The sequence below is a fragment of the Cavia porcellus genome, unplaced genomic scaffold (assembly GCF_034190915.1).
Source record: "Cavia porcellus strain 051 isolate PalLab524CR breed Dunkin Hartley unplaced genomic scaffold, mCavPor4.1 scaffold_17, whole genome shotgun sequence".
In the NCBI taxonomy this organism is placed as follows: Eukaryota; Metazoa; Chordata; class Mammalia; order Rodentia; family Caviidae; genus Cavia; species Cavia porcellus.
Genome location: NW_026947500.1, coordinates 65,078,932 through 65,091,495, shown reverse-complemented (window position 1 = coordinate 65,091,495; position 12,564 = coordinate 65,078,932). Strand labels below are relative to the sequence as shown.

At 55.5% G+C, this 12,564-nt stretch overlaps 1 protein-coding gene and 1 long non-coding RNA gene across 2 annotated transcripts; one reads left to right on the top strand and one right to left on the bottom strand.

Moving 5' to 3' along the window:
• Nucleotides 1-830: 830 nt before the first annotated feature.
• On the bottom strand, nt 831-3,585 carry LOC134471021 (uncharacterized). Its single transcript, XR_010040346.1, has 2 exons — nt 2,900-3,585; nt 831-2,617 (listed from the first exon to the last, which is right to left on the bottom strand). It is a non-coding gene; the product is annotated as an uncharacterized LOC134471021 (long non-coding RNA).
• Nucleotides 3,586-3,709: 124 nt separating this feature from the next.
• Asf1b (anti-silencing function 1B histone chaperone) lies at nt 3,710-11,899 on the top strand. Its single transcript, XM_003461792.5, has 4 exons — nt 3,710-3,987; nt 8,501-8,616; nt 10,679-10,855; nt 11,039-11,899. Exons 1-4 carry the CDS (start codon nt 3,879-3,881, stop codon nt 11,243-11,245), a joined length of 609 nt encoding a protein of 202 aa, XP_003461840.1. The 5' UTR covers nt 3,710-3,878; the 3' UTR covers nt 11,246-11,899.
• The last annotated feature ends 665 nt before the right edge of the window (nt 11,900-12,564 follow it).

Sequence of the window (12,564 nt, the reverse complement as noted above, 5' to 3'; positions counted from 1 at the left end):
AGTCATGGCATGGCCCGGTTTACAAGACTTCAGCCAGCCTTGTGGAGGGTACCACATGTGTAATGATTAGGTGGAGAAACTTTTAGGGAAGCATGAAGGGCTGCAGCTGGGGATGAAGGGCTGAGGTTTCCAAAATGCCACAGGAAAATCACAAAGTCACAATGAATACTTTTTTCTTGGAGGTAGGTGTTGTACCATGGTCCTTACTGTAGCTCAGGCTGGCCTCAAATGCAGAGATCCTTCTGCCTCAGCCTTCCTAGTGCTAGGATTTTAGTTTTGCTGTTTTTTGTTTTGTACCAGGAGTCGAACTCATGATCTTGTGCTTGCCAAGCAGGCATGATCTTGTGATTGCCAGACAGACTGCTGCTTCGCTAAATCCCTAGCTTGTTTTGTTTTATAAAGACACAGTGTACAGGGCTGGAGAATTTAGCTCAGCGACAATGTACCTGCCTGGCAAGCACGAGGTTTTGAGATCAATCCCCAGTACCAAAAAAAAAAAAAAAAAAAAACACAACAAAACACAGGGTGTGTGTAGCCCAGCCTGGCCTTGAAATTACTATGTAGTTTGAGATTGGCCCCAACCCTCCCCACCCAGACCCTCTTGCCTCAGCCTCCTGAGTGCCAGGATGGCAGGTGTGCATACCATGACAACACTGGGCGTTGGTGGCACATGCCTGTAATCCCAACACTTGGGATGCTGAGACAGGAAGATTGCCACAAGTGAGAGGCTAGCCTGGGCTGCATAGCGAGTTCAAGGTGAGCCTCAACTACACAGCCAGACCTTGCTCTCCAAAAAAATAAACAAATAAATATTTAAAAAACTGTGACAATTTCTTATTTATTTATCTATTTATTTGTTTTTAAGATTAGTCAAGTGCAGTAGTGAGAAGGGGGGAAAGAGTAGAACAAGGAGTTCAATCTGTACTGACTGTGAACAATCAATTGAGATAACTCACTACCTTCGGACCAGCCTTATTTTTTTTTTTTTTGTCTTTTTCGTTTTTACCGGTACCAGGGATCGAACTCACGACTGCCTGCTTGCAAGGCAGGCGCTTATGCCGCTGATCTAAATCCCCAGCCCCTAGCCTTATTTTTTTAACTGTGACAATTTCAATCAGCATTAAATTTAATATTCATAACAGTCAAATTCCATTTGAAGATAATTTAGAGATTATCTTGATCACAAAAAGTTCCAAGTATGTCCAAGACTGCCAAGGAATCAAACCAAATAGAAATGTGAATTTCCCTTCTGTCAAATAGCTGCAAAAGATTTTTTTTAACAGCCAAAAGACAGCCTTTTATACTTAATGTGAGAAGTGGATACAAAAAAATAAAAAATGCCTGACACTGTGAAGCCTTAAACTCTACTGAGGCCACAGAGATGGCCAGGTGATGGATGCAGGGCAGGGATCAGTACAGGATTTAGGGGCTACTGGGGGAAGGCTGAGGAGGGGACCTTGAACTGAGACACCTAATGACAAGGCACCAGCCCTGCTGAGAGCTGCTAAGAAGTTTTTTTGTGCTTCATTTGAAACATGGTCTCACTACAGAGTCCAGGCTGACCTCTAACTCAGAGGTCCTCCTGCCTCAGCCTCCTGAATGCTGGGACAACAGGCGCTGGACATACCACTAAGAAGGTTTGGGCAGAGGCCTTGCCCCAGAGGTACCTGATAGATCTGAACGGTAAAGTGGGTTTGGCAGGTCTGAGGTCAGGGCTAGACCCCACTGTAAGCAAAATCCTCATTCCTGGCTGTGGCCAAATATTTCCTGCCTTTCCCACCCCACAGCCCAGCAGCCACGTGTCACAGGTAATCATGACGGAGGCCAGTGCGACACTGAAATGGGACTTTACAATCTAACTTGCTTCTAATTCAATGCCACTGAGCAATGTAGATTCGGATTACAGCTACCTCAAATTCAAACTGTGAAAAAGCCATATGCGATTTGAGCTTGCAAACTGGAAGACACCAAAGTATTCCAGCAATAGCTGAGGTGAGCGATTCGGTATTTTCAACTGCAGACTTTAGGAAGCCGGGTCAACTGTAGTCAGTGAATGGAGATTCTCGCCCAGGGAGGTGCGTACAGATGCCACACACCTTGACCTCAGCATCTGGGAGACTGAGACAGGAGGATCTCTGTGACTTCGAGGCCAGTCTGCCCTACCCTGCAAGACCCTGGCTGAAAAATATAAAGAGTGGAGAGTCATATGCACAATTACAGGTTCCCAAGATCTGGAAGCCTTCTCACTGTGTAAAAAGACGTGCGGTATCTCAGGTGTTTTATTTTGAAGGCTTTGTGTTTTTGTGCTGAGGGCTGAACTCGGCGCCTCTGTAATGAATTACCTCCTCACCCCTTTTTATTTTTTGAGACAGAGTTTCAATGGCCTCACTAAGTTGCCCAGGCAACTCCAGCTGTCAGTCCTTCTGCCTCTGCCTCCCAATAGGCTGCAACGACAGGGGTGTGCAGCCAGGTACTACTGCTTTTTTTCCCACTTGCCTAGTACGTGTCAGTTCCATCCTCAGCAACGCAAATAACAATTCCACCCGGTTGTCTTGCTTTGAAATGGGATTTGCAGGTGCTGCCTAGCATAGTGAGGCCCGGAGTTCCACCCACAGCACTGGGGAAAAAGAAGAAAAAACGGTTTCAGGGGCTGGGGATTTAGCTCAGCGGCATAAGCGCCTGCCTTGCAAGCAGGCGGTCGTGAGTTCGATCCCTGGTATTGATAAAAATGAAAAAGACAAAAAAAAAAAAAAAAAAAAAAAAACGGTTTCAGTAGAACTAGGTGTGCTGGCGCATCACACCCTCGGGAGGCTGAGGCAGGAGAATCGCTGGGAGTTCTGGACTACATAAGGAAACCCAAAAACAAAAGAACAACAACAAAATAACCCAATGTGATTACCAACAACTGTCAAGCCAGGTGTGTGGCTCTGTGTACTTTCCACTGGGCGCTTTCCAGCCTCCGCTGCAGGGCCGGGACTCGAACCTCGTTCCTCCGGCCCCAACTCCCACCGCCACGGCGACCAACGTGAAACCTCGCGATGTCCCCAGTGGGAACCGCGGCAGGATTCGAACCAGCGTCGCCGCTCCGTCTCCCCTCAGCTGGCAGGCAAACGTTCACAACGTTCACAACGCGCTCGCGGGTCGCCCGCTTCGCTGACGCGGCGAAGTTGTTGCCAGGGCCACGCACCAGCCGCCCAGCGCCCAGCGCCCAGGCCACCAGCGTCCTCACTTCCTCCTCACGCCCACCGCGCTGGCGCACAATTTCCGCTCCTCACCGGCGATAACCAGTCACCTTGCAGGAACCCATTTTATCCCCGCCCCAATGCCTCTGCCAATCATCGTGGGCGCGTGGAACCGCCTTTCCTGGCTCTTCAGCGAGCACTGTGCGCCACCGTTCGGCAGTTACCGGAGCTGCCGTCCGCAGGAAGCACCTTCTGAGGGGGCGGGACTAGAGGCGGGCCACACCGGTGCGAGAACCCTTAGGATTGGCTAACAGACTCTCCAAGCTTTGACTCCGCCCACCAGCACCCTGCATATCCGAATCGGAGCCGCTAGGGATTGGTTCCCGACGGACACTCTAAGTGCCTAGGGATGGTTCCGCCTCCCTCGCACGGCGTAAAGAGGGAGCTTCTCTAATTGGTCCGCAGAGTCTGGGCGCGCTCGGGGAGCGTTGGCGGCGATTGGACGGAGGGTTGGGACCGACTATTTGAAGGCGGCGCGCGCGGACGAGGTGCGCACTTCAGTCGGCGGCGAAAGGCAGTGGTGGCGCTTGTGTTGTCGTCCGTTCTGTGACGCTGTGCTCGCTCCTTCCCCACCCCCGCCGTCACCGGGCCCAGACGTGGTCCCCGCCGCAGCTGCAGCCGCGGCCAGGCGAGGCGATGGCCAAGGTGTCGGTGCTGAACGTGGCGGTGCTGGAGAACCCGAGTCCTTTCCACAGCCCCTTCCGGTTCGAGATCAGCTTCGAGTGCAGCGAGGCCCTGGCGGACGGTGAGCTGGGCCCGTACGGAGACGTCTCTCCGTGGAGAGCGTCCCAATGGCCAACCGATCTCTCAGGACGTACTCTCTCTCCGCTTCCGTGGGTCCGCGCGACCCTCGCTGGGGGCCGCCCCAAGTGCAGTCATTCACCTCCCCGGAGCCGCCGCAGCGTGATCTGCTCGGCCCAGACACCCACTTCCCCCGGAGAAAAGTGCTCACCTCCTTTTGCCGGGGAGACCCTTGGCCGTCCCAGCCTCCCGCCCCCGCTTTCTCCCCCGGGCAACCTGTGCTGTGACGATGACCTCGTTTTCCCTGTGAAAACCTCTCTTCCGTGGCATTGGCCCTGTCTCTCGGTGTGACCCCCAGCCACCCCCTCGCTACTCTCCTAATCCCTAACGCAGCTCCAACTCTGTCCCCTGGAACCACTGTCGCGCTCTGCCCCAGCGAGCATCCCGAGCATCCCGAAGCAGGCTCCCTTTCTGCCCCACCCCTCCCCCTCCTGAGCCCCTACCCAGAGGAAGGATGGCAGGGCTTCCAGCGCCAGTCCGGGAGAGTGACTTGTCCCCCACTTCCGGTTAGTTCCCCACCTCCTCCACTTAGGTCTGAGGGATGGCAGAGGCAGGCGGACTTCCTGAAGTTCTTCCAGCCAGCTCACCTGCTTGCACGCAGGCTTCCCTGGCTTTGCTGGGGTGATCTGACCTGGGGAGCGGACGGGGTGGGCAGACCTGTGTCACGACCTAGCTTTAGATTGCCGCTGGGAGGTTGAGGCCTGCTATGCCAATTTTCCCAAAGTACTTTCCCAGAGGACCTTGATCACCCGCATGGAGTAGGCTCTGCTGTTATCTCAGGGACAGGACAGGAGTCACAGCAACAAAAGGCCTTCAAAGAAAAGTCTTCGCACTTCTAAAATCCGAGGTCACCAGGGAAACTTGGGCTCCACTCGGAGGCCAGGCCTGAAGGCCAGGCCTGTAGACCGACTGTGGATTAGTGGCCAAAAGGCAAGCGGTAGCAGCCGAGGAGGTGGGAGTCTGGACGCTGGGATGAGCTAAACAGCGCCTTACAGTGGCACAGGAGCGGTAGCCAAAGCTTGCAGCCTGGGTTAGTGGGGCCCTGGGCCTGAGGAGTGGCTGTCGGGCAGCCACTCCCCAGGTTCCCTGGTCCTTTTTAAATTAAGAAAGCTACTTGTGACTAACTCTAGAATAAGCAGCGTTAAATCCTCCCTGGAACAAGGCAGGGTGTAAATAAATATATAAAGTGTCCAGTGACACCGCGGAATAAGATTTAATTTAAAAGCCAAGCTGAGATGTAAGGAGCTAATAGGTTCCGGGATTCACAGTTCCCAGATGGCAAGAGATCAGGTTGCAGGCAGCCTGTTGGTGCTCTTTGCTTTTAACAATGGTTGCATGGTCATAACCAACTGCTTTTATTCCTTATTTATAGAATCAGAGCAGAAAGACTCCAATCGAGCTTCAGACTTTTTTTTTTTTTTTTAGTAGAGAGTGATTTCACCCAGTCCCACCTGCCAGTATACAACTGTTTTGGCTCTACAGTTTTTCTCTTGAGTTCTGCAGTCAGGTTTTTATCTTTGCTGTCATCTTGGGGGAAAAAAAAAAGCACACTTCAGGTTTTATTTTTCTTTTCTGGTGTTGGGACTCAAACCCAGGGCCACAGCTACTACTGCTGGGTTACACTCCCAGCCGAGTGTTTTCTATGTTAGAGGTGGAGCTTGCATAGAATTTCTTGACACATGAAGACACCAGCACCTGGCCTGGTGGTGCACACAGGGACTCCCAGCACTTGGACGGGGTCACAAGTTCAAGTCCTGCCTAGGCAACTCAGCAGGCCCCTGGTGCCGCAGATGCAGCTCAGCTCGAAGGCCCTAGATTTAACTCAGTAGCTCAGAAAAAGTCATCACCATCAAGAGGCAGAATTGGGTGCCATTCCTAACCACACTCTGCCTCAGGAGCCTGCAGGGAAAGTTCCAGACCTTGATTCGTCCTGGGCCCTCCCTGCTGTACCTCCCAGTGGGCTTTCTGCCTCCCTCTTGCACTACGGATTGACGATCTGACGAAACCCCAGCTCCCAAGGGCCCTAAGCCCCCAGGTGCCCTCCTCTTGGCATCTGGAAACAGCTGGTCTGCACTTAACACAGTAGGTGACATCCCGCCTCACCCCCATTGAGCTGAGAAACAAGGACCCAAGCCCAGGAAGTCAGAGAAGCCACTGGTTCTGACATAGAGCTAATGTCCCGCATCAAGGGCCAGGCTTGTCTGTGTGGTGATGAGTAAATGCAGCAAGTGAGCCAGGTGTGGTGGGACACACCTGTAATTGCTGCATTTGGGAGGCTGAGGCAGGAGGTTCACTGGGAATTGAGGCCAGCCTGGATTACATAATGAGACCCAGTCTCAGCCAAAGAAGGGAACAAAGAAAAAGCACGCAGGCTGAGGGGTGGAGCTCAGAGGCATAGTGGAGGTGCATTTTGTACTTAACCACTGGGCTTCAAGACAAAATGTAATAGGTTACCTTGGCACTGTCCAGAAGGCCGGTAAACGGTCCCGGGTGTGGTTGTGCTCTGTGTCTGGTGGAGGCCAGTTTGTGCTGTGTGGGTGATGGATGTCCCAGACCCGGTCCTGGGAGGGACCGTACAGTCCTCCTGGAAGGGTCTCTGGGACCTCTCTGGTCCCAGAATCTGCACAGAGCTGTGCCTGGCACCCTCTGTGTAACTACACCACCTGCCTGCGACATGGGTGCTTAACACCGTGTACAAAACACTGAAAATCGTGGCTCTCTGGGTATTGCCTAGGGAGTGACCACAAAGTCCACATGTGTTCCACACAAACATTTGTTTTTGTTTTTGTTTTTTGCAGCCTTGAGAGTCACCCCAGGCCTCACGCATGCCGGGGCAGTGCTCTGCCCTGAGGGGTGTCCCCGGCCAGCCTTGAGGAGAGGCCTTGCCGGGGTGCCCCAGGCTGGCCTGCAGCCCCCCTGCCTCGGCCACCCCAGGAGCTGGGGTTCCGGGCGTGGGCTCCCACTAACATCTTCCCTCCAGGCTGGGTGAAGCCGTGCAGGAGTTAAATAGATTCCAAGGAAATGCCTCGGGGCCGCAAGCAGCAGCGGGACGGCAGAGCGCTGCCTGGCATGTGTGACGCTGAGCTCCATCCCAGTGCCTGGCGGACTGGAAATGAAACTGTGGCTCCGGCTGCCACTTCAGCCACCATGGCAGTCTCAGTCCCCTTCTGTCACCCCCGCCTGGTCCGTCAGTACCTCTAACCCCGGAGTAGGAAAGTGTCTGTGTCCCTCAGTTCTCGTCTCTGTCCAGCCCATTCTGTAGCACCCCATTTTCCTCTGGTGCCCACAGTAAATCCTCTGTTTCATCAGTATCCACACGGTCTTTGTCCAGTTTTGCCAACATGATTTTGGTTGGGTTGTTTGTGTCTTGGTGGTTGGCATTTTGGTTTCCTGAGACCGGGTCTCACTGTGTGGCCCAGGCTGGCCTCCAACTCATGGTGCCCTCCTGCCTCAGCCTCCCGAGTGCTGGGATTCCAGGCGTGCACCACCCCGCCCCACTGTGTCACTGCATTTAACAAGTAAATCTATGATTCTAGGGGTTCTACTGAACCAAATGGCCACCCACATCCCACAGACTGAGTGTCCCCGAGTCAGGGGTCTGGGTGACCTGGCAGAGGGGCCGGAAGTCACACGAGGAAGGGTTTGGTGCTCAGGTGACAGCCCTCTGCTGTCCTGGCCCAGATCCGTGCCCTCCCAATGCTGGACCCAGGGCCAGAGCGGCTTCCGAGAGTTCACTTCCTGTGAAAATCACAGCTTGTGAAACTTGCCCAGCTGCTGCTGGGGTTGTGTAATTTCAGAGAACCTAAAATAAGTCCCCGGGCTCCTGCCAAGTGCCGTGTACCAGCGTGACCTTGCCCCTGATACACTTGGCCAGCGGCAGCAGTGTCCGGAATTGATGGGAGGGTCCCTGCGAGCCCTTCCGCCGGCCCTTTCCACATGCCCCTGCTGGCCACCTTCCCGCAGGGGAGGCTGAGTTAGGTGTGCGCGGTGGCCACATGTCCGGCGCCAGGCATATGACTTGTGCCGGGTCTGGGTGACCCGGGGACCAGCTGGCTATCCTGCTGGATCGGAATCTGCTGCCCTGCCCTGCCCTCGTTGTCGAGGGATCCGCTGGGCTTCGTGGCACCCAGCCCTGTGTGTGAAAGAAAACGAGACTCCCCCCCTCCATAGGCACCCAGTGGGTGGGCTCAAGTGGCCCAGCTCCCCCACCCCTGACTTTGCCCTGCCTAGGTCATGTGAGCCTCGATTCAGCCTGTGCCTTAGGGTGCCCACCCTACCTCCAAGAGGCCCAAGTCCCCAGAAGCCAGCCGCAAGGGGCCAGGCCCTGGAGAGAGCTGTCTACCCCCAGTGGGGACCTACGCCCGTACCTGGCTCAGGGACTAATGCAGAAGGCCCCGCCCCCATTTTGTGGCATTGGGGATTTTCATGGCCATGACCTCCCCACGCTGTCCCCACAGACCTGGAGTGGAAGATCATTTATGTGGGCTCCGCCGAGAGTGAGGAGTACGATCAGGTCCTGGACTCAGTGCTGGTCGGCCCTGTGCCCGCAGGAAGACACATGTTTGTGTTTCAGGTGAGACTCGGGGTGGAGGTAGGAGTGGGGGCCTGGTCTGTTTGAGGCAGGGGCTCACTGTATAGCCCAGGCTGGCCTGAGCCTTGCAGTCCTCCTGCCTCAGCCTCCAGGCTTAGGGGATTAGAAGCTTGTACCACTACACCCAGTCCCTCCCTCTTTTTTTAATTCTCTGGTATGGTAGATGGAACCCAGGGTCCTCCATATGCTAGGGAAATGTTCTTCCACTGAGCTGTGTCCCCAGCCTAGACATTCCCCCATTTTACCCAAAATCACCCAGTATAGCTCAGTGCTTAAAACTTCAGGTTGAAGGCCCAGAGTGGTAGCACCCCTCTCCTGTCATCCCAGCACTCCGGAGGCTGAGGCAGGAGGATCGCTGCAAGTCCAAGGCCAGGCTCGGCTACACAGTGAGTTTAAGGCCAGCCTGAGCTATGTAGCAAGACTGTTCCAAAACGAAAAAGAGCAGGATGGGAATGTCATCACTCAGTGGCGAGTGCTTGACTCACCGGCATGCAGCTTTTGTTGCATCCCTAGTGCTGCAAAAAAAGAAGAGAAAAAGTTCAGCACAGTCCTCAGGAGCTTCCATGCACCCTGGTCCCAGCATGACAAGGAGCCACGCTCTTGGGTCTCCTGCTGAGACACCTCATGCCTGCCCAAGCCCTAGGCTGTTGTGTGTGTCTCTGCTTAAAGATGGTGGGTTACTTGGCTCTCCTGCCACCAGGACAGAGCCCTCGATTCCCGCCATTTCAGGGGATGCTTCTGGCTCAGGGTTGCAGGGTGTCGGTCCAGGGCTTGTTGGCTCCAGGCAGGTCAGGCAAGAAGAGCCCCAGAGGTGCAGCCTCCAAAGACATGCTGAAAGCCAGGCATGGTGGTGCATACCTCTAATCCCTGCCCTCCGGAGGCTGAGGCAGGAGGATTGCTGTGCGTTCCAGTCCAGGCTGAGCTACCCTAACAGTGCCCCCAGCTGCAGTCTTCCACGAGCATAGGGCCTGTGCCCCGGCCTCCTGCCCTCAGTGAGCCCTGCCTCTGTACCCACGAGACGACTGGGGGTCAGTTAGGTCTAAATCACAGGTGCCTCGTTTAACATGCACTGTATACTGCCTCCCGTTGAGTCAGCCCTGGCCGGGGACCCACTGTGAGAAGTTCCGTGGCATGCAGTGTCTCCGTAAGGCACTCTCACATCATGCATGCGGATCTTTTGTTTGCCTGTTTTGTTTTGCTTTGGTTTGGTTTTGGAGACAGGGTCTTGCTATGTTTTTGAGACTGGCCTTGAACTCCCTGAGTATCCCAGGCTGGCCTCAAACTCAGGATCCTCCTGCCTCAGCCTCCCAAGTTCTAGAATGACAGGCACATACCCTCAGCCTGGCCACCCTTTGTGTTTTGTTTTCCTGGTGTGAAGGGTTGAAGGCCTGCACCTCCCCAGCTGGTTCATACTTTGAAGGTCTCCATGTCTCATCCCTGGGCAACTGCCTTTGTAATGGGTCCAGCAGAGGCCACTGCTCCCGGCTGAAGCCCACACACATCCTCAGAGGCTACTGAGTCCTAAAATGCCCCAGCATGCATATGGAGGAGCAGGCTCAACCATGCTGGGCCTAGTCATTTTCTTTTCCTGTTCCTGGGACCCTAACCCCAGGAGCGCCGAGTTATAGTCCTTTACATCTTGACACAGGGTTTCATTATGTGGCCCAGGCTGGCTTCAAAATGTGTAGTCCTCCTGCCTCAGCCTCCTGAGTGGCTGAGATTAGCGGCCTGTGTCTCATCAAATGTCTGCCCTCTACTGTGCTCTTCCTTGGCACCCTGTACCTCTGGTACAGGGTGGTCACGTTTACCTGTTTGGTTTTGGTTTTGGTTTTAGTTGAGACAGGGTCTCACTATGCAGTTCAGGCTGGCCTTGAATTCATATGTAGATCCTCCTGCCTCAGCCTCCCAGGTGCTGCGATTACAGGCATGCACCACCACGCCCACTCCCAGTGCACATTTATGGTGTGTTAGACGTGGTTATGATTGGTTCTGTTTAATCCCAACTGACTGCTAATGGCCAGGGCTCCCACTATGTCTCCTGCAGGCAGACGCACCCAACCCAGGCCTCATCCCAGAGACAGATGCCGTAGGCGTGACCGTGGTCCTGATCACGTGCACCTACCACGGACAGGAGTTCATCCGTGTGGGCTACTACGTCAACAACGAGTACCCTAGCCTCGAGCTCCGGGAGAACCCACCCCCAAAGCCTGACTTCTCCCAGGTGGGCTGCCCGCCCCAAGTGCATTCCCGCCCTGGACTGATTCCTGTGCAGGGGTGGGTGGGGTATGGGAACACAGGCGCCCAGGGAATTCGGACCAGCTGGCCCTGCTCCTGGTGCACACCAGTCCTGTGGAGGTGCTGACAGGGCACAGCAGCAATGGCCGACCTTGCTCTCCCTCCCCAGCTCCAGCGGAACATCCTTGCCTCGAACCCCCGAGTGACCCGCTTCCACATCAACTGGGACAGCCAGGAGGACAGGCTGGAGGCCATCGAGAACCAGGACCCTGTGCTGGGCTGCGACCTCTCACTTAGCTACACGCCGGTAAAAGGCCTGGCCCTCCCGGGCTGTGTCCCCAGCCTACTGCCTGAGAACTCCATGGACTGCATCTAACAGAGCCGATGGGCCTCCCAGAGCCATGCGGGGCATCTCTAAGACTTCAGGGCCACCAGCTGCTTTGGGCCTGTCAAATGCGGCCCCAGGGAGTAAGCAGGCCTAGGTCTCTCCAGCCCAGCCCACAAAGTTACCTCTGTGCCACTAAGCAGCAGGTCCCTGGGCCTTGGACCCAGCGTTCCTCCTGCCTTCTGCCTGCCTTGAGGCGCTCCTGGATGCTGCCTAGCGAGATCCCACTTCCTGTCCCTTGAGGAACACCTGAAGGTGACATGCTGGATCCCCGTGTCCAGTGGCATCGGGTTGGGAGAGGAGGATTCAGATACGCTCTCTATGCTCTCCCAGGAGGAGCTGCAGGTCTCTCCAGTCCAGTGGCCCCTAGAAAATTGTTCCAGGGACACCAAGGGACCGTGGCTGCCCTGGTGAGATGCTGGTATACAGGAGGCACCTGCTGGGACAGGACTACTGCTCTCGAGGCCATGGAGCGCTTTGGGGCAAGGGAAGCACCGGACAGCCCAAGCACCCTCCCTCCATATGCCCCACACACACACCTCTGCACATCTCTGCTACTCGGATGCTGGTGCAACTGGTCTGTACAGCAAAGTGTTTTTATTTTAAAGGCGTTGGTGTGTCTAAAAATAAAAAGCACTTCCTCTAGATGCCTGTCTGTTTTTGTCCCAGGCTTCAGCACCGTGTGGCCCTCACCGCGTGCCCCGGGCTGGCCTCTTTCGGGTCCCTCCGCGTGGCTGGTCCTTCTCTTGCTGGCCTGGGCTGCACAGCTGTGTTCTGGCCCAGCGCTGGGGAAGAACCTTCAAGGAGTTACGCAGCCAGCTGCGCAGACGCCATTCTGGAGACTGGGCTGTGACCTTGACCCGCGGGGAGGGAGCAGCCGCACTTTTATTAGCTTTCCCTGCGCCGCCCCTGTAGCCCCCGACAGAGTCAGTGGTGCCCAGCAAGTCAGCCGCCAAAGCCTCAAGCTCTCCAGCCCCTCATGGGAGGGCAACCAGGCCATGTGGCTGGCGCAGTTCCACAGGGAGCAGCTCACAGCAGTCCCCACTCTGCACCTCCTGCCTGGGGCTCCTGCTTGAACGTCTTCCGTTGGGGGAGACTAGGCTCACGGCTGTGACCATCGGCAGCACCGTCTAGGAAGGCTTTGGTTGCCGGGGCCAGCGGGGAGATGGAGATGGAGAGGTCAGGATGCTAGCACCTCTTGCACCTCACTGCGCGGCGGGCGGCCCCAGCGCAGAGCTTGTGTAGGGACAGCGCCCGGACTGCGCCCCAGAGGTGGGATCGCGCCTTCCCCGGCTTGATGCGACCAAAGA

Bases quoted from the DNA above. Each gene is read 5' to 3' on its own strand.
- Asf1b (XM_003461792.5), top strand. From the start codon at position 3,879: ATGGCCAAGGTGTCGGTGCTGAACGTGGCGGTGCTGGAGAACCCGAGT. The intron at 8,617-10,678 runs GTGAGACTCGGG...TGTCTCCTGCAG, and splicing joins GACACATGTTTGTGTTTCAG to GCAGACGCACCCAACCCAGG. The intron at 10,856-11,038 runs GTGGGCTGCCCG...CTCCCTCCCCAG, and splicing joins CAAAGCCTGACTTCTCCCAG to CTCCAGCGGAACATCCTTGC.